Source organism: Pelecanus crispus, chromosome 1 (assembly GCF_030463565.1).
Source record: "Pelecanus crispus isolate bPelCri1 chromosome 1, bPelCri1.pri, whole genome shotgun sequence".
NCBI lineage: Eukaryota > Metazoa > Chordata > Aves > Pelecaniformes > Pelecanidae > Pelecanus > Pelecanus crispus.
In genome coordinates this window covers 28,197,424-28,222,663 of record NC_134643.1, presented here as the reverse complement: position 1 = coordinate 28,222,663, position 25,240 = coordinate 28,197,424, and the positions used below count along the sequence as shown (strand labels likewise).

General features: G+C 37.9%; 1 protein-coding gene across 1 annotated transcript in view; it reads right to left on the bottom strand.

Annotated features, from left to right (window-relative positions):
• ANKRD26 (ankyrin repeat domain containing 26) overlaps window positions 1-25,240 on the bottom strand; it is a 61,546-nt gene that overhangs the window by 16,103 nt on the left and 20,203 nt on the right. Inside the window, exons 14-30 of the mRNA XM_075716459.1 lie at window positions 24,735-24,837; window positions 23,086-23,114; window positions 22,909-22,975; window positions 22,773-22,817; window positions 16,736-16,821; window positions 14,086-15,081; window positions 13,003-13,241; window positions 12,007-12,156; window positions 11,024-11,057; window positions 10,655-10,793; window positions 8,970-9,183; window positions 6,635-6,818; window positions 6,049-6,192; window positions 3,801-4,754; window positions 1,754-1,906; window positions 529-704; window positions 233-326 (exon numbers count right to left, since the gene is read on the bottom strand). Coding sequence (XP_075572574.1) covers window positions 233-326; window positions 529-704; window positions 1,754-1,906; window positions 3,801-4,754; window positions 6,049-6,192; window positions 6,635-6,818; window positions 8,970-9,183; window positions 10,655-10,793; window positions 11,024-11,057; window positions 12,007-12,156; window positions 13,003-13,241; window positions 14,086-15,081; window positions 16,736-16,821; window positions 22,773-22,817; window positions 22,909-22,975; window positions 23,086-23,114; window positions 24,735-24,837 — 3,807 coding nt within the window. The remainder of the gene's footprint in view (window positions 1-232; window positions 327-528; window positions 705-1,753; window positions 1,907-3,800; window positions 4,755-6,048; window positions 6,193-6,634; window positions 6,819-8,969; window positions 9,184-10,654; window positions 10,794-11,023; window positions 11,058-12,006; window positions 12,157-13,002; window positions 13,242-14,085; window positions 15,082-16,735; window positions 16,822-22,772; window positions 22,818-22,908; window positions 22,976-23,085; window positions 23,115-24,734; window positions 24,838-25,240) is intronic.

Sequence of the window (25,240 nt, the reverse complement as noted above, 5' to 3'; positions counted from 1 at the left end):
ATCCTTGCCTTTTAGAGCATTAAGTAGGACTTGCTCTAGTAGCATGGGAAAACTCTCAAAACCAGAAAGCTGGGGAATGGGCCAGGCTGCTTTCCGAGCAGCCTTTATTCAGTAGAACAGAGGAACGGAGTTCTCCACGGGTGTCCAGGAAAACCTCATCTTAAAATCTCCCCCCAGAAAGAGGTAACTAGGCTCAGGAGCTCACTAAAAGGGAAGTTTATGACCAGCTTACTGAGGCAGAGGCTTGCAGGTCTCTCTGAAGGGCTTCAATCCTATTGCTTTGTTGCTGGACTGTGGCTTCCAATCTGGCGTTTTCAATTTCAAGGCTTAAAAAGAAGCACAGCTCTTATTACAGAAATGCACCAGAGCACCGGTTCTGAAAGAACAGTGTGAAATAACATAATCTGAAACAAAAGCATCCTGCAAAATCATGTACGAACTTGCTGTGATGCAACAAGGCTATCCTGCTGTTTTCACACAATGCCAGAAAGCAAGAGACACCTTTGCTTCACTGTGTTTTTGTCTCACCGTTGCACGTGTTCTTCCAGTTGTTTTATAGTAGTATTAGTCCCAGAAGATGCCGACAGGAGGTCCTGCAGTTTCTGGGAAGAAGCTATTACTTCTCTTTCCTTGTTATCCAAGGCAGTCTTCAAGTCATGCACACAACGCTCAGACTGAAGATGCTGTTCTTCCAACTCCCGCAACTGTAAAATCACAGTAAGAATCCACAGTGGTCAGGTGAGCTTTCATATAGAGGAGTCAACTGCTGCTGAAGAGTTCAAGTACCGCATATATCTGCACGTACACTCTACTCAAAGAGCTGTAATCATTTCAGGTACATTCAAACCTTCACTTCGACTAGCAAATGAAAACAAACCGTGTTACTTCCTCATCTTTCATACTGGCCTCTCCTATCCCTACATTATAGAATCACAGAATCATAGAATCGTTTAGGTTGGAAAAGACCTTTAAGATCATCCAGTCATTGATTTCCTATAGCTCTGTTCTAAGCACGGACACTGCCCCTCCCACCCGTTCAGTGACTCGTGACACTCTTTGTATCCACTTGTTTACTTCTCCATTGCAAATATGAATTAAAAAGTTCATCCTTCTCCTAAAGTGACTTCACAGGTCCCTCAAAGAGATTTAAGATCATTTCTATTTCAGAACTCCAAGGCCTCTATACTTCAGTTTTTGTAAGAACACTGCAAAAGGTGGTCCCCATCTCAGAAAGTAGCTTACAAATCACTTGCAAGAAGCCCACTTAAGGCTGGCAAATTACAACAGGGCCAAAGAAGGGGGGTGTGAGGGGGGCGGCGGGCAGGGTGGGTGCAGAGGAAGATAGATATATGCAGAATAAGTTACAAAAGCATTGACGACATGTTACTTGGTGCGGGGGGGGGGGGGGGGGAAGCATAGACAGCACAAAAAAGCCCAGATGCAGTCCACTATTTCTACTGTTCTTCAGAAATCAGACAACCTGCTTGGCTTAGCTATATGCAATAAGCTATAGACACATCAGTTTATTTTGCATAGCACCTTAGCAAATACAAGCCTTTGTCAAAGTAAGGACATAGTGTCCTCGTGTCAAAGATAATATAATCATGGACACGAAGTTTATAAAACAGTGCAATTCATTCACACATCATTAAATCTATCCTGTTGAAGTTTTTTCTAGGTTTTAGGACAATATTCGCTCCTATTTTCAACAGCCACCCTCAGATTTATTCACATAGTTACAGACATTACATACCTTGGTTTTAACCTTTTCCAATTCCTTTTGCAAGCGCAATTTGTCTTCCTCCAGGTCACTGCGGTAGCGTGTAGTTACTTCAAGCGAAGCTTCTGACATAGATTGCTTTTTAAGAGCATCGGCAAGCTCCTGCTGCAGCTGTCTGACCGTGCCCTAATAAAACAGTTAAATGAGCATGAGGAAAATTGTAAGAACATGAAATATGCCTTTACTTTAACTTACTTGATTATACAATTAGACCTGTCTTAGATTTGTCTTCGAGTTGAACTCAAAGGTATGAAATTTTGCCTGCCAGCAGCAGGCATCTGCACAGATTATGACCTCTCTTTGTCTTTCTCAGCTGAGCACCTCCAAACTGTCAGCAGCTGTTCATGAAGATTTCTGTTTCCTAATACATAAAAAAAGACTCAAGTATTATTCTTGGAACAATACACAAGCACACACTGCAATCATGTATTTTTTTCTAACAAAACCCAAAGAAATCTGTTGCGATGTAAGGGCTATAGTTTGACTGCAGATATTTCTCTGATGACCAAAGGCAGGACTTTGTATTAGATCATTCTTTGTTCTATTCTTCCATTATACAAGTATAATTAAATGAATACACTTTTAAGTGTATGTTGAATCACATCCTCTTGCAGTCTTCTTACCGAGTTTGTTTTAGAATAACAACTGCCTTTATACTGACAGATTAGTTTTTAAAAAATCTGGATAGTTCATATATATCTAGTATCTTTAAAAGGAAGCTGTTATTTTGGTAGTAAGAATACAAAGTAATTCACAGACTAAAATGATTGATGGCACTGCTGGAGTTCTTCCCTGCCCCAAGTAACTGAGAAATAAAGAGTAAGATGGTTATCTGACACACGCAGATATTTACCTTACTCAAAGATTCTGGATTTGTTATGAAGAAGGAAATGTAATTTTAAATAACTATTTAAATCATTAAGAGAGGCAAACCTTACACCAGAGTGTCTAAATACTGAATGCAATTAGTTCCTATTTTCCAGAAAGTAAAGAAAGGTTAAACAAAATGGCTACGGCAACTTTAAAATCATTGCTTTACCTGGAATTGGTAGAATACTCTATCAAGAGAAGACCCTACCTACTCCTAGGAATATATGTAATAATACATTCTCCCATCACCTATAACTATTTCAACTGTCTACCTATTCCTCGCTCCTACCCCTGCCTTTATTTTCTTCCACCCTTTTTCTTGACAAAACACATCTACATGCAGAAATGGGAGCAACACTTAGTTCATGCATGTCTGAGTGACAAAATTATGCTAGTGCTCTGCACAGGAGCATGTTTCATACTCAGGTACTGCATCAATTTGCAGAAAGACAGTTTAACTGATTTCCTAATTAGCCTTCTGTCCAGTTAGTCTTTCACAGAGCCATAAAGAACACATTTAAATATGGCTACACATCATAAAATAGAGAAGAGAAAGCTTAGGTTGGTGTCTGAAATTAACTTCTCAAGGAACAGGCAGGCCCCTTAGAACTCCCAAAACACATATATAAATTAACACCTGGACACTACTAATACTCTTCAATTTTGATAGCAACTTATGGAGAAACAATATTTTTTCCTCTGTAGGAGCTTAATATAGATTCATCCCCCATCACTTCAGTTGTCTGCGTCTTCATTTCTCAACCCTTGCATATTGGATGGTTCTTCCTTTTATACCACCCTTATTTGTGTCATTAGTGCAATACATGTATAAAACCCATCAAATACATAAAACCATTCTATAGAGCGTAAAATGGACAAAAGGAAACAGATGAAAGAAGTTCTAGAGAAGAATCACCTTTCTTCATCAAAGGTTAGATTTGGATACCATTTTTCTGTTCTGTGCTCAGATCTGAGCAGTAACATCCTGTTTGCCAAAGCCTTCCTCAATTCCAAGAGAAACACGACAAATCAGAACAAATCAGTATTATTCAGTCCCATGCATATAACTTATACCTGGTACATTTAGAAACATAAAATAATTTCAAGAACTGACAAACTTTAAATTGTTCTTTCTAAGTGTATACATTACCTCTCTTTCTACTTTGTCAGTCTCATATTTAAAGACTTGTTCTCTTAAATCATTACACTTGGCATTTAATTCCTTGTTTCTCTCTTCCACTAGATAAACTTGCTTTTCAGTATCAGCTCTGAGTTTGTTGAAAATATCATTAAACCGGTCCTGCACATCATTCACTACTTTTTCTTTGATGATCCCCTTGTTCTGCATATCTTCCAGTTGCTGACGGAGTAAAAGGTTTTCACTCTGGAGCTGGGCCAATCGCTCCTGCATGGATTCCTGCTTTATTGTAAGTTTGCTTACTTGATCTTTCTCAAGTTGTCGAGCATGATCGCATTCCTTTGCCTGACACTGGGCTTGACTTAATTCTTTTTGTGTCATTTCTAAAAGCAATGTTTTTTCTCTGAGCATTTGTTTCAACTGATGAAGCTCGTTTTCTAGACCATTAGCTTTGCTTTCAGCTTTACTCAACTGCTGAGACAAGCTCTTGTTGGTTTCTCGCACATCAGAGAGGTCATAATGGAGCTTGTCTTGCAAGCGAAGCCATTCATCACGTTCTCTCTGAAATGTTCGTTCAACATCACTTTTTGATGACTGATGACGTTCAAGTTCTTGAACAGCAGTGTTCAGGCGGGAACGAAATGATTCAATTTCTGTCTCTAGTCTGTCTTTGCTTTCTTTTGTCTGCTCAAGTTTGGAAGTTAGCACTGCAGATTCTGTCTTTAATAAGTTCAGCTGTCCATTGTACTGAAAAACTGTTTGTGTTAAGGCTTCCTCGTTCAGTTTAAGTTCCTTTTTGAGATCTTCATTTTTTTCTTTCAAGGTCTCATTTTCCTCTACATATTTTCCTTCTTCCTCCTGGTGCCTAAGTCTTACTTGATCAAGTTCTAGTTTTAGCATAGAAATCTCATCTTGTAGTAACTGATTTTTGAACAACAGATCCTTTTCTCTCTCAGTGGTGGATTCCTAAATGACAGGGAACATGAAAAAATAGCCAGCTGGGAAATGAATCCACAAAACCACTGCAGCAAACTGCATTTTAACAATACTGGAGCATGATTTCAAAGATGAGAGTGAAATTTCAGGTAATACATAAGTTACTCTATGAACCCATGCACATGTACAATGTATGCACACACTGGAAGTGTAACATACCATTAAAACCTAAATGAAAATCCCAAATATACAATGCCTTTTTTTTTTTTTTTTAACCCAGCAACCAAATAATAAAATTATTTAAAATACCTCTGGTATAAAGCTTTTAAAATGACAGTGCTTTCTTGTGTGTGCATGCCTTTAAAATATTCCCTTTAAGGTTAATTTAGCTGTGTTACAAATCTGGTAAAAACAAGGCTAAAAAAGGTATTTTCCTTCTGGGACATTCAGCAAAATTGAAACAAATATAAATGCTACCTTTCATCTTGCATCAGTTGTCAAATGTCTTCTTAACACTTATCTTTTGTATTACTGAAAGTTAGCTATACAACTCAACCATCCTTGGAATGCAATAGTCTTGCTATTTCCTGTTCATTTTTTATATCTATATATATATCTATCTAAAACTTTTTTCCACATAAACATATTCACCCTATGTTTACTGGGCAGCACAGCCAAGAACAAATAATTCTTCGAAGCACTGCACATTCCGAGTAAATTCAGTAAACTCTTTTCAAGATTTTTTTTTTTAATATAGTGTTTATGATTGCTTTTTCTTCTCCAGTTTTCCTCCAATTATTCTAACTCCTACAGAGATTTTAATTCATTGCTGATATTCCTTCATTAAATTTTAGTATGTGGAGGTGGAAAAGAAAGGCATACTTAAGTAAGTAAGTTTGATAAGTGAGTAAGTAATTAAAAACAAATCCAAGTAACAGGAACACAAAGAGTGAGCATCAGACAACTTTCTTCCTGGTCAACCTTGACATAGCTAGCTAGGTGTTTCACTGCTAGAAACCTTAAAAAGTGATGCTAAAATGTCTCTGAAATGAAAAATAAGAGTTAGCTTAAGAAATGGGGTAAACAGTGTCATCTATTTTTTCCTACTTGCACATGCAATTCAGGTACATACACGACTGATGCTGCTTCCCAGAACTTTTAAAGACATAAGGGAAAACAAAAAAGGTATTTACACAGTTAAGTTACATTTGTAAACTGTAAATAATCCATCAAGAAGCAGATAAAATTATATAAGATTTATTATGACTTTAGAACGAACATGGTGAAATTTAATTAATTTTTTTTTTAAAAAAAATCTGCTTACCTCTGAATTTTTTCCTATAGTTCTTGTCTCTTCTTCTAGTTCCTTCTGTCTCCAAAGGTGGTTGTTCAAAATTCCTTCTTGCAGGGCTCTGGCACTCTTCTCCTGAGAGAGCAGTCTCTGTGTTTCATCACGCTCTTCTTCGACCTGCAATAATACAATTAAACTACTTGCATCTTGAGAAAAATCAGAGCTAGCAATATCTTCCCATTCTCCTTTGGATTCTTCTAAATATTTTTGCTTCCCCACAGTTATGATAATCCATCTATAAACAATAAATTTTAATTTTCTTCTGAAAAATCAAGAAGAAATACAGAATGTTTTATAGTAATTTAGAAAAATAACTCAAAGTCAGGCTTTGCCTGAAATACAAATGAAACCTAAATTTTGAAAAAGGAGAAAAGGAGTCATGAACTTGCAAAGAAAAAAAATACAAACAGTTCACAACTGTCCTCAAAATTTGGCAATAGTTATCCAATGCCTCTTCCATGAACAAAGTACCTCCTTCTTTAGGCATACTGGAATACAATGCCAATTAAAAAGAAGCGAAAAGTAAGATGACAAGTGTTTAACTCATTATTTAATATACCTGTTTCAAGAGCTTCCTCAATGTTATTAACTCCATTTCTAAATTCCTTGAGTGTAACTCAAGTTGCTGTTTCTCCTCCATCTCTTTACAATATTGATCTTCTTTACTTCTGAGTTTTTCTCTTGTTTTCTCATATAGTGTTTCTGCTCTGAGCCTCTTCTCCTCTTCTTGTTTCAAAGTAAATCTGGGATTTAACAGAATATTTGAGAAAGTAAAGCACTGATATAAAAAATGGATATTCCACACTCTGAACTTGCAGAGACAACTTAAACCATAAAAATGTTAATTCTTCCCAGATTTTGTATTTTTGCTGTAATTTTTAACTTTTTAAAGAATTCTAACTTCACATTCTATTATCCATGGTATCAATTGTACAAAATACAGAAATAAACCATTGAATGATTTATTATTTATTTGCAAGTAAGTTTGCATAGGTAAATATATAGTAGCACACACATTTCCGTAATTCTTAAAAAAATCATCTTCATATTACAGATACTTCATTCAAATGGAGTTTGTTGTTTTATCAGATTAAAGCATCATAAACTTTTACTATGATTAATATACATTTTCTTAATATGCTGAGCATTGCCTACACATTACAGATTCAGTGATTGCAAGTAATACTGATGAAGCAGCACGCCACTTATCTATGACAGACCAAACAATTTTTTAGCAAACCTTCTGTAAGTCTAAAACAACTGCTGACCATAGGAACAGCAAGCAGTTTCTATTTACTCAAGAATGAGGTCAATGTTCAAAGCTTAATATGACTAAAAATAAGTTTTAAACCTCAACGGATCTACATCTGGGAGAAACAACAGCAATTTAATTTTGAAGTTAATTTATAATGAAAGCCTTAGGGAATGTCAACTTCTTTACTATCTGAAACAATCAGCAATAAACACCAACATGGTAAAAAAATGGCCCATGGTGCATCCATGGTACCCAAACATGAAAGCAGTTTTATGTTTGATAATTATTTTGAATATTGTTTTTTATATCCTTGCAACAGTCAGTAACAACAACAAAAATCAAGTATTAACATAAGGAGAGAGCTGCCAATTGAAAGTCTGCTTTAGAAATTCTGCAAAACAAGTATTGGCAACCACTAATAAATTATTCGAAAGACTGACAGTAACATTTGTACATTTGTATTTGAATGGCTTATATTGCAAGGAAAAAGCTTTAGATATAATTTTTGGTGTAACTGCACAAAAAGTATAGCTTTTATAAGTGTGAAGTTAATATTGCTTTGAGAATTTAGAATAAAAATATTAATTCTTTGTAATCGATAGATATTTGTGAATTTTGAAAAATGGTTGGAGTCAAATCCAGGCCAAGTTGGGACTGGTTTTGCCTTCCTCATAATCCTCTTCTACATACTGGGAGGCACAACTCCTTGAAGCCCAGTTCTCTCAGCTTCTCCTCACAGAGCTGGTGCTCCTGCTACCTGACCAACTTGCTAGCTCTCTGCTGAACTCACATGTATCAATTAAGGTCTCTCTTGTACTGGGAAGCCAAAAATCGGACCCAGTGCTCTAAACACAGTTCAGCAAGTGCTGAGTAGGGGCGGACAATCAGTCCCCTCAATCTCCTGGCTCTGCTGGTCTTAATAGCGCCTAGAATGACGTTGGCCTTCTCAGCTGCCAGCTCACGCTGGTTCGTGTTGAGCTTGCTCTGTGCCAAGACCGCCAGGGCCTTCTCAGCAAGCTCCCCAGCCAGGCCATCCCATGGTACATCATCGCAAGGGGATCCTCCTTCCCTAGTGCAGGGCTTTGCATTTGTCCTTGCTGAATTTCATAGGGTGCCTGCTGGCCACTCCTGTCTGAAGTGATGTGAACAGTGATTAAAAACCTCATAGCATCCAGGTCTAGCTCAGGAGTATGGGGAAAGGGGCAATCCCAAATTTGACCTTTCAGATAAACAAGCAAGGAAGCAAGCAAATGCTCTAAGCTCTGTTCTGAGTTGCATTCTGTGGAGTTACAAGAATTCCTAATATTATACACCAACAGAAACTGCAAAGACAAAATCAAAAAAAATACATTTCTCATATAAATCTCTTTTATAAGTCTCATTTTCCCGTATGTAGTCTCTTGTTCTCTTCTATTGCTATTTTAAAAAGTTAAAACAACATCCAGATTTTACATGGAGCTAATATCCAGGCTTTTTTCCCCCTGAAATTATGTCCTTTATAACAGAACTTGCCTGTGGGATTCAAAAAACCCAACCCCAAAAGACTAGAAACTTCTCATCCTATTGCCTGTACCATCAGCATCTTCTGGAACACGAACACTGACAGGTTAACACATTATCAGAACGCAAGGTTACATACTTAAGGCTTTGGATATCACTTTTCCATTCTACTTCTTGGTGAGCCAATATGGATTTCAAATCTTGAGTCTCTTCCACTATTAATTGTGACTCCTCCTTTTCACTTTCCAGTTTCCTTACTTCTCTCCAGACAGCTGCATACCGATTTTTTTCACGTTCTATTATCTGTTCATATTCAAGAAGTATGTTTTGAATTTTCAACAAAATAGCAGAACCTATTTTGAGATAGAAAATACAAAGCTGCACATATGCACAAATACTTTCCAATGTATAAATAATTTAACGCTTTGCTGTATTTGGTGTAGGTGGCAGGGCTTTGGTAGTGGGAAGACTGCAGGTAGTGGGGAGGTCTCTGAGAAGAGGCCAGGGGTTGCCCCATGCTGGACACAGCCAGTTCCAACAGACCCACTGCAGGGCATGGCTGAGCCTCTCGGCCACACCGGTGGCACATCAGGGAAAAAGTATTTAGGAAAGGGCAAAACCACGACACAGGCAAATGACATGGGAAAAAAATGTGAAAAACAGCTCTGTGAACACCCAAGGTCAGTGAAGAAGGAGGGATAGGAGGTGCTCCAGGAGCTGGAGCACAGATTCCCCTGCAGCCCATGGAGAAACCATGGTGGAACAGGTATTTCCCTGCAGCCCCTGGAGGGGACCATGCTGGAGCAGATATCCACAAAGCAGCAGTGTGGAGGACCCCATGCAAGAGCAGGTAGGTATTTCCTGAAGGACCTGTAGCCCACGGAGAGCCCAGGCTGGAGCAGATTCTCCCTGAAGGACTGCAGCCCCTGGATGGACTCATTCTGGAGCAGGGGAAAAGTGGGAGGAAGAATGAGCGGCAGAGGGAAACTGCTATGTCCTGACTGCAGACCCTAGCCTCCCTGTGCTGCCTGGGGAAGGGCAGGGGAGTCAGGAGTGAGGGAGTGAAGTTGAGCTTGAGAAGAGGGCAGTGGGGAGGTGGTGTTTGAATTCTTTTGTGTTTGTTTCTCACTATCCAAATCTATGTTAATTGGTAACAAAGAGTTAAGTTTCCCCAAAGTGGAGGCTGTTTAGCCTGTGACAGTAACTGGTAAGTGATAGCCCTGCCTTTATATTGATCCTCGAGCCTTTTCATCCTATTTTGTCTTGTTGAGGGAGGGCAGTGCTGTGTGGGAGTTTGGCCTTTAGCTAAAGTTAGTTAACTTTAGCTAAAGGGTTAACCCTTGCCTAACAAAATTTTAGCGTACTTTAATAGACATAGTAAGTGACCCTTATGTTTATATAATGCTATGTGTATATATACAAGCATATTATGACAGTTGATTTTATATACATATATTTAAGCAAAGCTGTTATATTGCTGCAGTACTTGTCATGAACTATTGGGGGGATATGAAGAGGAAAAAGAAGATCTTGCTAACTTTTGATGACTGCATTGGAAGGAGCTGAACTGTACTTTGCAAGAACCTGTTTCTCCAGCTCTGACTAGACAGAGAACCAATGATGAAGTAAGGCATGTTTGCTGACAATACAGGCAGACATCTAAGGTTAGGTGAGATAATTTCACATCTTTTGAGGGGGATCTGTAATCATAAAGAAATATTAGATCAAAATACAAAACTAAAATAGCTAGGAGTGCATATAAAGAAATCATGTTTTAAAAGAGGAGCTTGTAACAGCTGAAGACAAAGTGACTTGAAAACATACCCGTATGATCCACGCTAAGCTGTTCTAACAGCAACATAGCCTCTTTGTAGGTTGAAGTTGGTAATTCAACATCCTCTGAAGTTGTGTCAGATGAGTGAGTTAGATCAAGGTCATCAGTTACATCCATTTGTATGCTGACCTAAAAACAATACAGTATTTTCTGTATACAACTATATAGTATTACAGATCATTACAAATGCACGAATGATTCATTCTCTCATTCACAGCCCACAGATTTGGCTCAAATATAATAAAGTTGCATACTAGCAGCAATTTGTGCATCTGGTTGATGACTACATAAACGCTGTTCCCATCTAAGCGATAAAAAGCTGATACAAACTATTTATCAAGAAACTAATTTTACAGTACCTTGTTCTTTTTACTCCCCGTTTTTGCTGCAGGTCTGGAAAACAGAAATATATTTCAGTACTGGAATGCTTATATTGCATATTATGAACAATATCTAAAGTTGCTCTGAAAACTTAGTTTCAGAAGTGAATTAAACTAAAATTTAATATAAGAATTTTGGTAGATGTAATTGAAGAGTGAAAAAAATGTGTACTATTATGTCTATTGGAAGGCTATTTTTTCCACAAGATATTAAGCAAATAGTTGAAATAACTGCTCTTTGCACTTCACTCAAAATGATAGGAATCTTACAGCTACAGATATGTAGATATAGAGATATACAGTTATGTGCATTCCCTGATTAATACTAGAGGTTTAGCACTCTTCAGTATTGAGAATCCTTCTCTTATGGGTCAAAGAACCGTAATTTTGGATTCTCTAGTGTACTGGGTCTGGCTGGGATAGAGTTACTTTTCTTCATAGCAACCCACACAGTGCTAGTGTCAGATTTCTGACCAAAACAGTGTTGATAACACATCAATGTTTTAGCTATTGCTGAACAGTGCTTGTACAGTGTCAACACCTTCTCTTTCTCACTTTGCCTCCCACACAAGTAAGTTCAGGGTGGGCAAGAAGTTCGGAAAGGACACAGCTGGGGAAAAACAAAGGCAGAAAAAAACTGACATGCCTGCAGGGAAAGAGTAGTTTTGCTCTTTTGTAAGTCTCTCCTCTCCCTTTTTAAAAAAATTATATTTATGCACGCACAGGTACCCAGGTAATTCAGAATCTGTGCACATCTGACCTTATAATTAACGTGGCTAGTGCGTTCAAAGCACTCTAAGCAAAAAGGAAGTGTTTTTGAACACAAAAGCCATTAGGTAGTGTTGTCACATGAAAGAACAAGAATCACTGTACACATCAGGTTTACAAAACTTACCTTTAGCTTTCAGGTCAATTTTTATCATTAAGTAAGTTTTATTGATAACATTCCTTATATTCAGTACCTTCCTTCATCTTGAGAGGTTTCACTGAAAGTGCTATCATCCAGTACTTGAAACTTATTCCCACTGGAAGAGCTCATCTGCTGATTAGCCTTCTGCTTTGAAGTCTGTCTTTTATTTTTCTTTCCAACTTTGGCATTCAGGGCAAATTTACTACATTGAACAGAAAGGAAAAAAAAAATCACCAATTGAGCAGCTTTACATAAAATATTTCTGTGAAACACACATACTTAAGATGATGTCCAGAAACAACTGAGATGAAAAATATCTATGATAAAACACAGACTTGACTCTACAGATCATGGAAGACAGCCAAGTATTTCAAAAAACCTTCATCTAGGAACAAGGGGGAAATGTGCAATTGAGCTAGATTCAGGTAAGCTGAAAGATATCTAACATCCCCATTAGAGGAAGTATCTAGAGCAGAGATTCCTTTTAAGGACAGACAGGAGAAAACTCCTGTTTAGGGTTACATAATAATATCTGTGCCTTCTTCAAAAACTTTTGAGATTGGTTTGGTAATACCCTCTTTTTCCCTTTTCCTGACAAAGAGCATCTGAACGTAATGAAAAAGAAAACACCAACTGCACGGAGATCATTAAAATCACCTAGGAAAGGGAGAAAGCAAAGTAAACTGCAAGTTCCTACTTTTCTGGATGGCTATTTCCTACAAAAATAACTGTTTTTTCCAGTCTTCAACTCTGGTTTTGAAGACTCATTTTGCCTCAGTATTGACAAGGAAACCCACAGGAATTTGGTTTCTCCCCCCCCCCCCCCCCCCCCCGCCCCGAGCTTTTTCTTTTTTTAAAGCAGGCAATAAGTTTTAACCATTATAAGCTTAGTTTTTTCTAAAAAATTCTTTTTCTCTTAAATGTTTGAGAAGCACTGGACTACCCAGTATGGCTTTCAGCATTGAGGAAACTACTACAATATTAGAAAACCTAAAAGATACTGATGTAGTACTACAAATAAGAATTAGAGATTATTTCCTTAGTTTACCCTTTCATCGGCATTTTAATCAATTTTGGTCTCTCCTCAGATGAAAAATTCTTATTCTCTTTTTCGTCTATAGTGTTTTCATTCTCCATTTTCAAACAGTCATTCTTCCTTAGAGTAAGCTTTTGTTTCATTTGCTGATTAGTAATGTTGCCTGCTGATGTATTTAATTTATCAAGATCTTCCTGTTTTGCCACCGCCTGCATTTTGAAACATCTTTCTTTGCTTTTTTCCTTCTCAACCTACAAAAAGAAAGTTAAGCTTCATATATTTCTCAGTATTTCTAGAAGAGAGAAACACCATATCCAAGATTGAATAATTTTACCTCTGAAATCATGTAAAACAAACAAACAAAGAATTAAATTCACAGAGAAGCATTTTACAAAGTTTATGAAGTCATTGAAACTACTTTGAATTAACTCATAATTAAAGATATAACAAAAACATAACCCTTAGAAGGAAAACAATAGTGTATCTTAAAACATGAACAACAAAAAAGTGAAAGCATTACTGATGGACAAAGAGTTAGAAGGACTGCACAATGATAGTTGTAAAAACACAGAAAAAAAATGAAATGGAAGTGTGCTGGGCTACTGCTTTCTTAATATGAGGGGCGGGGGGAGTGGGGTGGGGTAAAAGATCCCAAACGCACAAGCAGAAATGGTTTCACAGCAAACAGGAGTTTTAGTAAAGGGCAATGAAGAGACACCGTGCAAAAATCACAGCAAATGAATAATTAGTCAAGACCCTGTTCAGAAGCTATTTTCATTCGTTGATTCAGAACTGATGTAATTGTGTGCATTTCTTTTTATGGCAATGAAGTGATAACTACTTACACTGGAACTGAGTGCCACCTATTGTTAAACTGGAACAATAATGCATTCTGTGTTTTCCAAAAACCTTCCAATTACATAATGGGGAAAAGCACAATTCTCCACTGCTCTCTTTACTCATAAGTAACGTATTTCCATTAAAACAAAAAACAATTGAACAAAGCATCTTCCCTTAATGATGAATAGCTAAAGTGAACAGGACCATTGATATGGAGGAGGACTAAAGAATAAGGAGTAGCAGGTGAACTTCTACCTCTTTTTGCAGCTGTACCTTCTCTTTCTCCAAAGCCAGGAATACTACTTGCAGCATTCCTACCTTACTCTTAAATCTTTCCATATCTTGTTTTAGTTCTTCATCAATATTCCTTTTCAGCATGCCACATGATTGCTGAGCACTTGCAAAAAGACTGTCACTTTCTGTTTCTCTTATTTTATTATTGTCGATAAGGCAGTCCCTGGGAACATAACTGTTAAATCCAGAGTCTTTTCCAAGTTTCCTTTCTGTTACGAAAAGTGCATTTTCATCACTTGTAGAAACAGGTCTTATTTTAGGAAGAGTATTAGAAATGTCATCCAAAATACTTGTTTTTAAGCTATGTCTCAGGGAGTATTCAGGACTTCCCTCTACATTTCTACTACTTCCATTTTCATTCTCTTCCATTTCCATAGTAGGCATTTCCTTTTCCTTTCCTTTTGCTAGAGGCACCTTTGCATTATCTGTATCGTTTGTGCTATCTTCTTCATCTGTACTCCAGGTATCTTCCATGCTTGCATTTAAGTTATTTTGATCAGGAAGGACACCAAGGCTCGGAATTACAATTTCCATTTTGGGTTCTTTTCCACCTAGTGTAAGTTTAATATCTCCAAATCCACCTTTACTTTTTAACTTATTACTTGATTCTGTAGCACGAGTTGAAACAACATGAGAACTCTTCAATTCTTCACTGAAGCCATCTTTTGACATTTCTTCCACAAGGGAAGTAGTTTTCCCCGTTTCATTAATTTCACCAAAGAGCTGCTTCAGTTCTGCTGTAATGTTTTTAAAATTTGTTTTCAATTCCCTTTTCTCATTTTCAACCCACATTCTTTCATATCTTTCTTCCCAAGGTTTTGGGCTTAACTGCTTGCCAGCACTGTGCGATTCCTCATTTTCTTTTAGGGCTTCCTGATGTGAAATTTCTGCTTTGTCAGTCTGATTTTCATGTGCCGTTTTTTCTATCAAGTTGGTAGTTTCTAAAATATATTTATCCTTAAGTAAACAGGTACAGACAGAAAGATTACCAAGAAAAAGGAAGTTACAGTTAATCTAGGTAATTTCTGTTGCAAACTCATCCTATCATACAACAGAAATAATAGAAATAAGACATTTTGAAAGCAATTGTTTATAATAAAAATCAAGGGATACTAAATTAAAGGTTCACTGAATCATCATTTTTTCAAAAATAGAAGGACTTACTTGACAGACAACAGTTTTTCTTGGATTAGATTTGTCTGGACATTAGGGTTGCTTTTACCTTTTAGCCTGCCTGCCTTCTGTAACTGGTGGCATTTGTCACAAAGCAATTTTTTTCAGGTTTTATTGCTTTCATATAATTTTTCATTACAACTGCCTATATTTTAGCACTCCCCTTCCTCCATCATTCTCTACTGTCTGGCATTTTACAGTCCGCTGCCAGCTGAGCTAATACAATGTGAATGAACATGACAAGCTTTTAACTGTCCACCACAAGGAGAATTGGCTAAGTTGGGACTATTTCTTCACCCAAGACGCAGAAATATTAAATTCCATTCCAAGCCCCAAAGAAAAGCATTTATTGGGGAAACCTGTCTATTCCGTCCCTTGTCCCAAAAATCAGGAACCCAAGCTTGTATGAAAACTGTACCATGGCTCAACCCCACCCAGCCTTCTCACATCCCTGACCCCATGCTCTGTTCCTCCACAGTTCTGACTGCTCCTGTCATGCGTCACACCCCTCCCAACATGCTCCTTCCCCACGTGCCTCCTTAGCTTGTGGTCCCTTCTAAGTAGGGCCTGCAGCCTTGGTGTCCCAATGGGTTAAGACCATCCAACTCCTCACTCTCTTTTCTCATTAGCCAGGCCCTTTTTTCCCCCTCTACAAAAATTCTTCCTTTCAGAACAGGGAAGGAGCACCTCAGGCAGCCACCATCTGTCTCAGCCTCTCCATTCCCAAGTTCATTGCCCAACTACTACCACCTTCCAATAGGCTTAAGTTCTGTGCTCTGCCTGTTAAAATTAAGCATGTCCCTCTTTCATGGTGCCTTGGTGTAGGGTGGAAATAATTTGCTCCACTGTCCCTTGAGGTGTTACAGAAGACTCCAGATCCCGCTATCCAGTCCTGTCCTCTATGCCCAACACAAACAGGGTGCCTGCCTTATTACCCTCTAGAATGACCTCTGAAAAAAAACCCTTTTCAAACTTACTAACAAAGGTATATTTTGCAGAGGCAGGGAAAGCATCAGGAAGGTCACCAAATTTCAAGTTTTTTTTGTTTGACCTTTCTCTTACAAAGGGGAAGACTGTGCGTGTTTAATCAAACAGATCAGCAGATTATAACCAAATCCCTCCTCACTTGAATGTGCATTCTGCATAGGGAAAAAATGCATTTGACTGCACTGTTTCTCAGCACCACATGAAAGGAAAAACATTGGTCAGAATTTAAGCAAACCAGCTAGAAACAAATCAGTATAACAGCAAGCATCCAACATAATGACAAGGATTTTACCCACCATAAGAAGATCATATCTAACTTTACTTCAGACTATAATACAACCTTAATCTACAGGACTCTCCCTTCAGCATTATTCACTGACTGGGAAGTTTACCTTAGTGTACAATACAATTTACCAATTCAGACTAATTCAAAATATTTGTTTTTACATACCTGCACCCCATAGTTTTCAATGGCATCCTTGATGTCTTCTTTTTCAGCTGACGATGACATATGAAAGGTAGATCCTGAATACTCACCTACAGTGAAAAATACATATTTTTTATAACCAGCATGACTTCATACTACTTATTTACACAGAGAGCATCTTGAATCATCATATTTGTGAAAAAAATCTTAACACAAAATAACATATCCCCTCAAATTTGTGAGGTCCTAGAGAGAAAATTATCATAATACAGATTTAAGATGCATCTGAGTGAATTCCTTTCTTCCAGGGCATTTTATTTTTTAATGTATAAAGGAAATTTGCTGAAAATAACTATAAAGGTCACAAATAAACCATTCCTGTTTCTTAAAGGAGCATGAGAGGGAAGAAGGAGGCAGGGACACACACAACACTGTGTTCTGCAGTAACTACCTACGTACCTCCATCAATTTTAATTTCCCTGTGTGTCGTGCACAGAAAATCATGAACAACAAAACCACAGGCTTGAAACCTTTAAGGCCCCAGCTTCAGTCCATGCATGAAACAAATCTGTCTCTTGACATGGATCTGGACTGATTATTTCAAACTGTTTCCTCATCTGTTGCAGAAGAGACAGATCGAAGATTCAATGAGAGACAGGCTCGTGAATGTTGAGAAACAACCCACGATCCGGATGTTTCACTTGTATTGTTGAAAACTGGATTCCACCCTTTCCTCTCTCAAAATTTCTAAGTAATATTGGACAGGTCGCAAACTCCTCAGAAGCAGTCAGTCTGGACTCCCCATTATGGGGTGCCTACCTTGATTTTCTGTTACATCTGAGAATTGGACTTCAAATAGTCCCAGACACAACTTAGAAGCAGCAACTTATTGTCACTGTTTGCGGGGAAGGCACACTGAACACTCTGAAGTATCAAGTATTCAGAAAGAAACAAGTCCCAGCAGCTCAAGTGTAGCATCTAAAAACAGAGATGGAGGCTTTTCACCTTAATGACTCTGCACCTCATATACATATACAAAAGGGTCCAGAATTAACAAGTCACATGGCCAACCTCACTCTGGCATTTTCTGCTTTAGGTGACTCCTTTTGCAAGCTTTCATTTCTTGAAGGGGATTACATTAGATACAAGCTGAGAGTTACAACTCGTATGGCTGAATTAGGAACCTAAGCTCCTCAGTCAGTCATACAGGTCTCCAGAGGTCGATTCTAACCTCAGGTTACACAGTGTGAAATAACAACCTTCTCCTCCCACCTCAATCACCAGCGGCCACAATTTCCTAGATTTTCTGTAAATTTCTTTTTTGGGTATTTTAGCACAAGGCATTTCCCAACACACAAGTCATTAGTGGGTTGACAGCACTTATTTCACAGGGTTTTTATGATGATCTATTGATGACTACAATGCATTTCAGACAGTCTGACGAGTATTAAAGATAACAATAATTAATGATTATCTAAGAATAATGTTCTGTAAGGAAAACAGGCATTTTCCCTTTTTTCTTGTTTTTCAATATCACAGAATAGATTTAGCCTTTACTGATGCTTGTAGATATCCCAATATCAAGCTGTTTGCTGGTGCAGAAGGTGGCTCCAACCAGCATTAGAAGTAGAGAACAGATGTGCTGATGGTCAAGGAACAGTCATAGATAGCACCATAAAAGGTACTGTAGAGAGTGTCATAAATTATCAATACCAAGATGCTGGTGGTCAAGGAACAGTCATAGATAGCACCATAAAAGGTACTGTAGAGAGTGTCATAAATTATCAATACCAAGATGCTTGGAATAAGTAAACTCTTAGCTCCTATACAAACAACCTCCATAATCTGTAGATCAACATCTTCCTTTCCTCCAATAGTTATGCACAGTGTTTTGTAGATGGGTCCTTGTCCCTCTTACTAGAATTGTAATGCGGCTGGATAATTTGAACCAGCAAATCCCTCCCTCACTGAGCATACAGTTCTGGGAGTGCCAACTGGAAGGGGTGGCCAGAAGCATTGGAGCCTGATGAAATCCTACAGAAGTATCTGCACAGGTGTCACACTGATTTGTAACATCCTTTCAGAAAACAAAAGGAAAATAAGAGAGCAGAACAGGGCACAGGCAGGCACTCAGTATGTTGGTAAATTGCGCATGAGCCTCTTGGGTGGTAACAGTATCTCCTAGAAAGAGAAAAGTCTAGACACATCAGTGTGCTCGGAGTTTCTACTACTCCTAGAAGTCTCTCCATCCCAAGCACAACAGGGGGTGGTCAATCTCTCAGATAGATGGGACTGCTCCTACACCATTTCCATAAAAGTATGCTTACCAGATTTCTTCTGTCACTTGATCAATGTTCATTCAGGTCACAAACTGCAACATGCATGCAGCTTCCTACCATACAACGTGATACATGCGATCACTCCCACCACGTAACATGGACATCACAATTTTGCTTAAAAGACAGACTAAGTATTTTGTGGATGTAGGAGAGCTGTGACACCTTTCCTGAAGAATACTACACAACACAGACTGAAAAGGCTTTTCTGGTCGACTGTATCTGCCTGAAAGCTGGATAAAAGCAGACCTGTCAGTGCTCAGTTTTGTACTGGCCTTCTAAACATGCAATTCACATTCTCTGTTCAGAGTATGTAGGTGTCTTAATGTTTTGGATTCTGTTTCAGAGTCCAGACACTTTAAAATTAGTTGCCATACTGCTATAATCAAAAGCAACCCAAACTCCTATTCAGTCTTGTCCACGACAGTCAACAGTAAAGTTTTCAGCAGCAGCTATTTGAGTCTGAAGTCTCAGTCTTTAGATAAGATTTTCAGGATCTTTGGAGCACGTAAGATTTCTTTTCCATAAGGTTTAATTAATCTTGAAATTTCTGTACAATGGGCACAGAACAAGGAAAAAAGCAGGACAGATGAAAGGCAACAATGTTCTTCCTCTGCAATTACAGTTCTCATGGTGTCAATAACTCTTAAGCCACTGGAAAAATAGTTCAAAACCATAAACTAAAAAAAAAAAAAGAGAGAGATAAGGACTTCTTCTGTCAGCTGTTGCAAGTAAAATTTCTTCTTTTCTTGAAGCAGTAATTCATGAGTATTTTCTGTATTATTGGCTTCTGTCAACATTGTGAAAGAGGGATGGGCTCCTCATTGTCAAGACTTTTTCACTTTTAGCACAGGGAGAAATTTTTAGTTAAAACACTGGTAGAACCCTAGTGTGAAGCTTCTGAGGAGGCTGTCATTTAAAAAATGTATATAAAAAATTCACAGTGTAAATTAAATTCCATTATTTTTGACAGTCTTTTATTACTAGCATGTATTGTTATTAATCGATACCTGCAGTGTATGAATCTGGTTTCGTGACTAACTGTGGTGGTGCAGCCTCCCAGGCCACTCTGAGATCCCAGGATAAGCCCTATCGTGCTGTTTTCTTGGTCACTAATGCAGTGACTTGGGCATCAGGCATTCTGTCCACACCTGGGCCATCTGCTGCCCAAATTGTATACCAGAATAACTCAGCATGAATTATGGCCAGAATGTAAAATACTGACTAAAGTCAGTCATCTCAAGACCCTATAAATAGTGATCCAAAAGAGAGACCTTTGGAGCTCTCCAGGACCACAGCGGGCTGTGTGACCCATTATCCCCCCCTTGAGCTGGGACACCTCTCAGGGTAGATTTAGCGAGGATTGAAGGATCGTCCATCGATGATTTTGCGAGGACTCAAAAGCCCAATTTTGCGAGGTTCACGACCATCTGTTGATGAATGCCAGCACGTAAAAGTGAGTAGTTCATGAAACTCACGAAAAGGGAAATTTTATTCACAGGTTAACATCAGTGTGTGTAGTTTGACTCAGAACTGTTTGTCTGTTTCTGTGTGCATGCAATTTAATTTAGAGCTGTTTGTTGGTCTGCCTGTATGCGATTTGATTTAAACCTCTTCTGTGTGTGCAACCCTGCTGTAAATTTTGGGTGACCCTTGCCATTCTCAAATCTTTAACTAAGTCGCTATTTTGATTATAACAAACTCCATCAAATTGCTCTGTTAAATTGGCTGATGCTTAAACGCTGTTAAGAATTATGACATCTAATTCTGTGATCTATCTCAAAAATATTAATAAATCTGAAATTGCTGCTAAACCAAAGCCATGTAAAAAAGTCGTATTTGTGACACTAACATATAAATACATAGAAACCCCTATGCAAACAAAAGATGCAAATCCCCCACCTTTTACACTACCTTTTCTCTAGCTAGCGTTGGAAGATGACTTTAGTATTCTTTCTAATTAGCCTTTACCTCTCCTCTCTCTTTTGAGGTTTCCCTCCTCATAAATTGTCTTACATAATGACTTTTTGCAGATTACAGTGCAAAGCAGCCACTCTTCTATACACCACTACTTAATTTTGACCCCAAAAGAGGTTTTTAAGAAGTTATTACTATGAGTCAGTAACAAAGTAAACAGAATGGGAAATTTCACCACTCATTCAACATTTAATTGTGCAAGATACTGTACCTGTTTTCCAGATTTATGAAATAAACTTGTGAAGGGTAGCATTCAACCCTTTTAAGAGTTAGAAATATTTGTGCCACAGGAATCATGATACTTTGCTGAAGCAATCTAGAAGGCTTAAACCCAAATCAAAACATAAAAGTTTGAAAGAAATTTTCACATGTACTTCTTAACACCTGATCTTCAAGATAACACATAGGTAAAAAACAACATGACATAAATGAATAAAAGACATACAGGAAAAATAGCTGACATGAAATGAGCTACGAGAAGGCTGTCTTTCCTTTCTGTGTTTTTAATTTTATAACATACTGGTCCGCTATGGGGCTACATTTCACATTACTGTGTAATACAGACAAAACCAAAACGCGTGTTTTAACTGAACAACTTTTAACAATCCTCTATGCATCTTACAAAAACACTGTCACTGCAAAATGAAGGGCAAAAGAGGACCTGTTGTTGCTTACCCATTGCGAATACGTTAGAGAGAGGAAGAGGACAAAGGCGAGAGGAGAAGGGAGATATTTTTCCTAGAGAGAAGTTTAACCTCTATTATTGTCAAAAGAATAACGGTACTTTTTCCCCTAAAACAAGGATACCAAAGAACCTGGAACTATTTGTATTCCATACTCAGAAGTTACAATAATTTAAAAAATTATTTCCGATTACCTACTTCACTTAACTTGCCTACGTATCTGTTCACCCCTCTCTGGTTTATATTCAATAGCTGATTGTAGAAACTCTAAAACCTTAATTGGGAATTGTTTCTCATCTTGTTAACAAATATGCAAATCAATAAATATTAGAACAAAGACACTAAAAAAGACCATTAGTGTCATATATCCTCTCTCCGATATATAGCAGCCTAGCTATAGCTGCTTTACTTTTAGCCTTGTTTCCAAAGTTTTCTTTCTCTTTTGAGAATTCCTGACAACGAGCTGACACTGCCATTTCCTCCCACCTTGTCTCTCTTCCCCACCTCCTCCCCCTACCTCTGAACTTCCCAGTCTCCATGAAACAAGAGGGGGAGGCCTCAGAGGAATGTATTTGCTACACATATTTCAAAACAACTGCCAGACAGGTAAAGAAAAGCCAGGCAAGTAATAATTCTTGCTACGTGCAGCTACAGCATGAGCCCAAGAATTACCCCTTCTGTCTCGCCTGCAGCTCCTGGACAGCTTAGCTTCCAGATCCCTAGCCTGGAATCAGCCACAGCACATGCTCAGAGAACCAGAAATATCAGGAAGGGGTTTTTTTTTTTTTTTTTTTTGAGAAATTGGAAGGAAAGCAAACTTGAGGACTGCCTGAAAAGGGGAGATGACAGCAGGTATGGTGGAGGAAGCCTACATCATGGAAGGGTATTTACAGTGTCGAATGGCAGACTACAGAAGGGAGCACACACATGCACAGAGACATATTTGAGCAGACCTCCTGTTCCCAGATCACCTTGCTAGAACCATTAATTTAATATTAGGAAAAAATTTGCAAGTACAATGTCTCTGTCCATAAAAGAACACTACAAAGAGACTGTTATGAATACCTTCAATATCCTCTGCATCTCCTAAACCGAATTCCTCCAATAGATCTGCAAAACAAGTAAGTCATATGCTTTATTAAATACTCCTATCCAGAAAGATTATGAAGCTAAACACAGAAACACGTGAAGTGAACTTTACCTGATTTCTGCTGACTTATTTTAGGAGAGTTTTCATTCATTTCCAAAACAGATTCAGGAGTCTTCAGCTATGAAAGACACAATCCAATGATTACAAAAAAAAAAAAAAAAATCAAGGTAACTACATACTATTTAATGAGCAGAACAAGTAGTCAGTCTGACATGAACAAACACCTACCTGGGAATTGTTTGGTTTCTCCAAAAAGCCTAGAGGTGAAAAATATTTGGGGAAGTGTTATTTTTATTTAATTGAAGGTATCATTTACTCCATTCAACATCAGTAGTTTCTACAACTAAGTATTAGTTGCAAGCATTATTTCATCTAGAGTACAATAGTTAACATTTAATTTACCTCATCATACAGCATACAAGAAATAGACAATGCATACTTCCCATCGTGCACCTTGGATTTAAAAAATAATCATCACAGAACTAGGACAATTCATGTGAAGCAATAAGGTCATGCTCATTAACAGAACAAGATGAAAATATTTAGTCCTTTTGAGGAGCTGAATCCTGCTTTCTAAAAGGATTATTTCAAAAGCTGAAGCTGGTCTGCTGTAATGAATGATCATAAACCAGTCCAACAGCACTATAGCTGTGATTATCCTACAAGTGTTTAATGTTGAGGAGTGTTTTCCTTTCCATTGATGGGACAGAGAAAGCATGGGTGCAGACAGAGAAATCTCATACAAATGTCATTCAATGAGGCAAAATCAAGCTAGTTCTCAACAGATTGTTCTGGTTTAGCTTGCAAAGAAATGAAAGAAACAAGTGTGGTTTGGTTGTAATCTCCATTTATAGCATAGTTCCAAATACACTTTTTTTTTAATTTTTTGTCCAGTATTAAATCATTTCCAAACCCACACAATCTACTGGCCCACCTATATTTCTCAAATCCTCTGCTTCAGTCATCTTACCGTTTGAGTCCTCTCATGAAAGAAGTATATGAAATGTTACTAAGAATGGCTCCACAGCAGAATTTTTAAATTTTAAAACAATCAATTAAAACCCAAACAGTATTTGATTTTGGTAAACTTGGTGCTCGAGCAGTATGGAAATACCTTAGAAAGATTACCATATCACCTTGTACCCACCTTTTCACACTGATTTTAAAACTTAGTAGAATCGTACAAAGCAGACTTCCATGACAACTACTCAACAAGTAGATTTACAAGCTCCCAGGAGCTTGTAAAGTTTTGCTTCCAGCTTACTGAACTAAAACTGGATTAGCTTCTTCAGTTATTCTGTTGTACCTATACTACAAACAGGATTGACAAACCATTTGTTAAAGGAGGAATCCTTCACAAAAGAGTTCTACCCCAACAGCAAAACTTCCCTGCCATCCTATGCTCAAGAGACAGTGTCACAAACTACAGGCAGAAACCTTTAGCAACAAAACCTGAACTTTTAGTCACGTTTCAGCTCTTAGGCAAAGCACAACAGAAAGCTATCAAAAATTAAGCTAGGAAAAAAAAATGCTTAGCCAGATCATAGCTTTCTTCTGCTGCATTATCATCCAAGAATGTTTAAATGTTCAGACACATCAGTCCTAAACCACATACATTTTCATCACTATGCAATGAAAACCTGAATCCAAAAAAATACAAACATGTCCAAAGAACACACACAATGCAAACAAGACAACTTCCTTTACAAATTGGCCAGTACACACTGTCATAACTGGTGTTAATTAACAAATGCTAAGCACTTCATTGCTATAGCACACACCCACATCATAACAGCATTCTTAAGACAGACACTGATAAAAGTTCACTTTAGCCTATAAATGCTTACAGACAAACATTTAGTCCACCATGAAGTTACCATTGTCGTGTTCCCCTGAAACAATCTGTGAGCATGCTCCATGTCTGTCTGCAGCTGGGAGCAACACACTGGATGATACTTTTCTCGGACTTTCAGAATCCGTCTGTATAATCTAAAACACATGCATGAGAATTGGTACAAACGCATTTTCAACTAATTTTTATCCAAAAAGCTGCTGCTAAGCCATCAAGTATATTAGAGATACAAAAACCTTTGATATGACCCTTGGAAAGGGCACATCAAGACACAGTATATTGGAAAATCACAGCATTTGTGTGTGTTTTCAGATCTCAGGCAAAAATCTCACAACTCATTTAACTATTCTGTCATGTTGATAAACCTTGACAAACTGGACAGCCACAAAAGAGAATTAACATGGTTAACTCAAGATGTGGGTTATGAACCAATAACTGCAGGTCTGTGGTGATCCAATATTTGTACTGAACTGGTACCCAACATTCAAGTTTGTGCTTATGTTCCCTAGGCACGTATCCTGCAGTGATGCG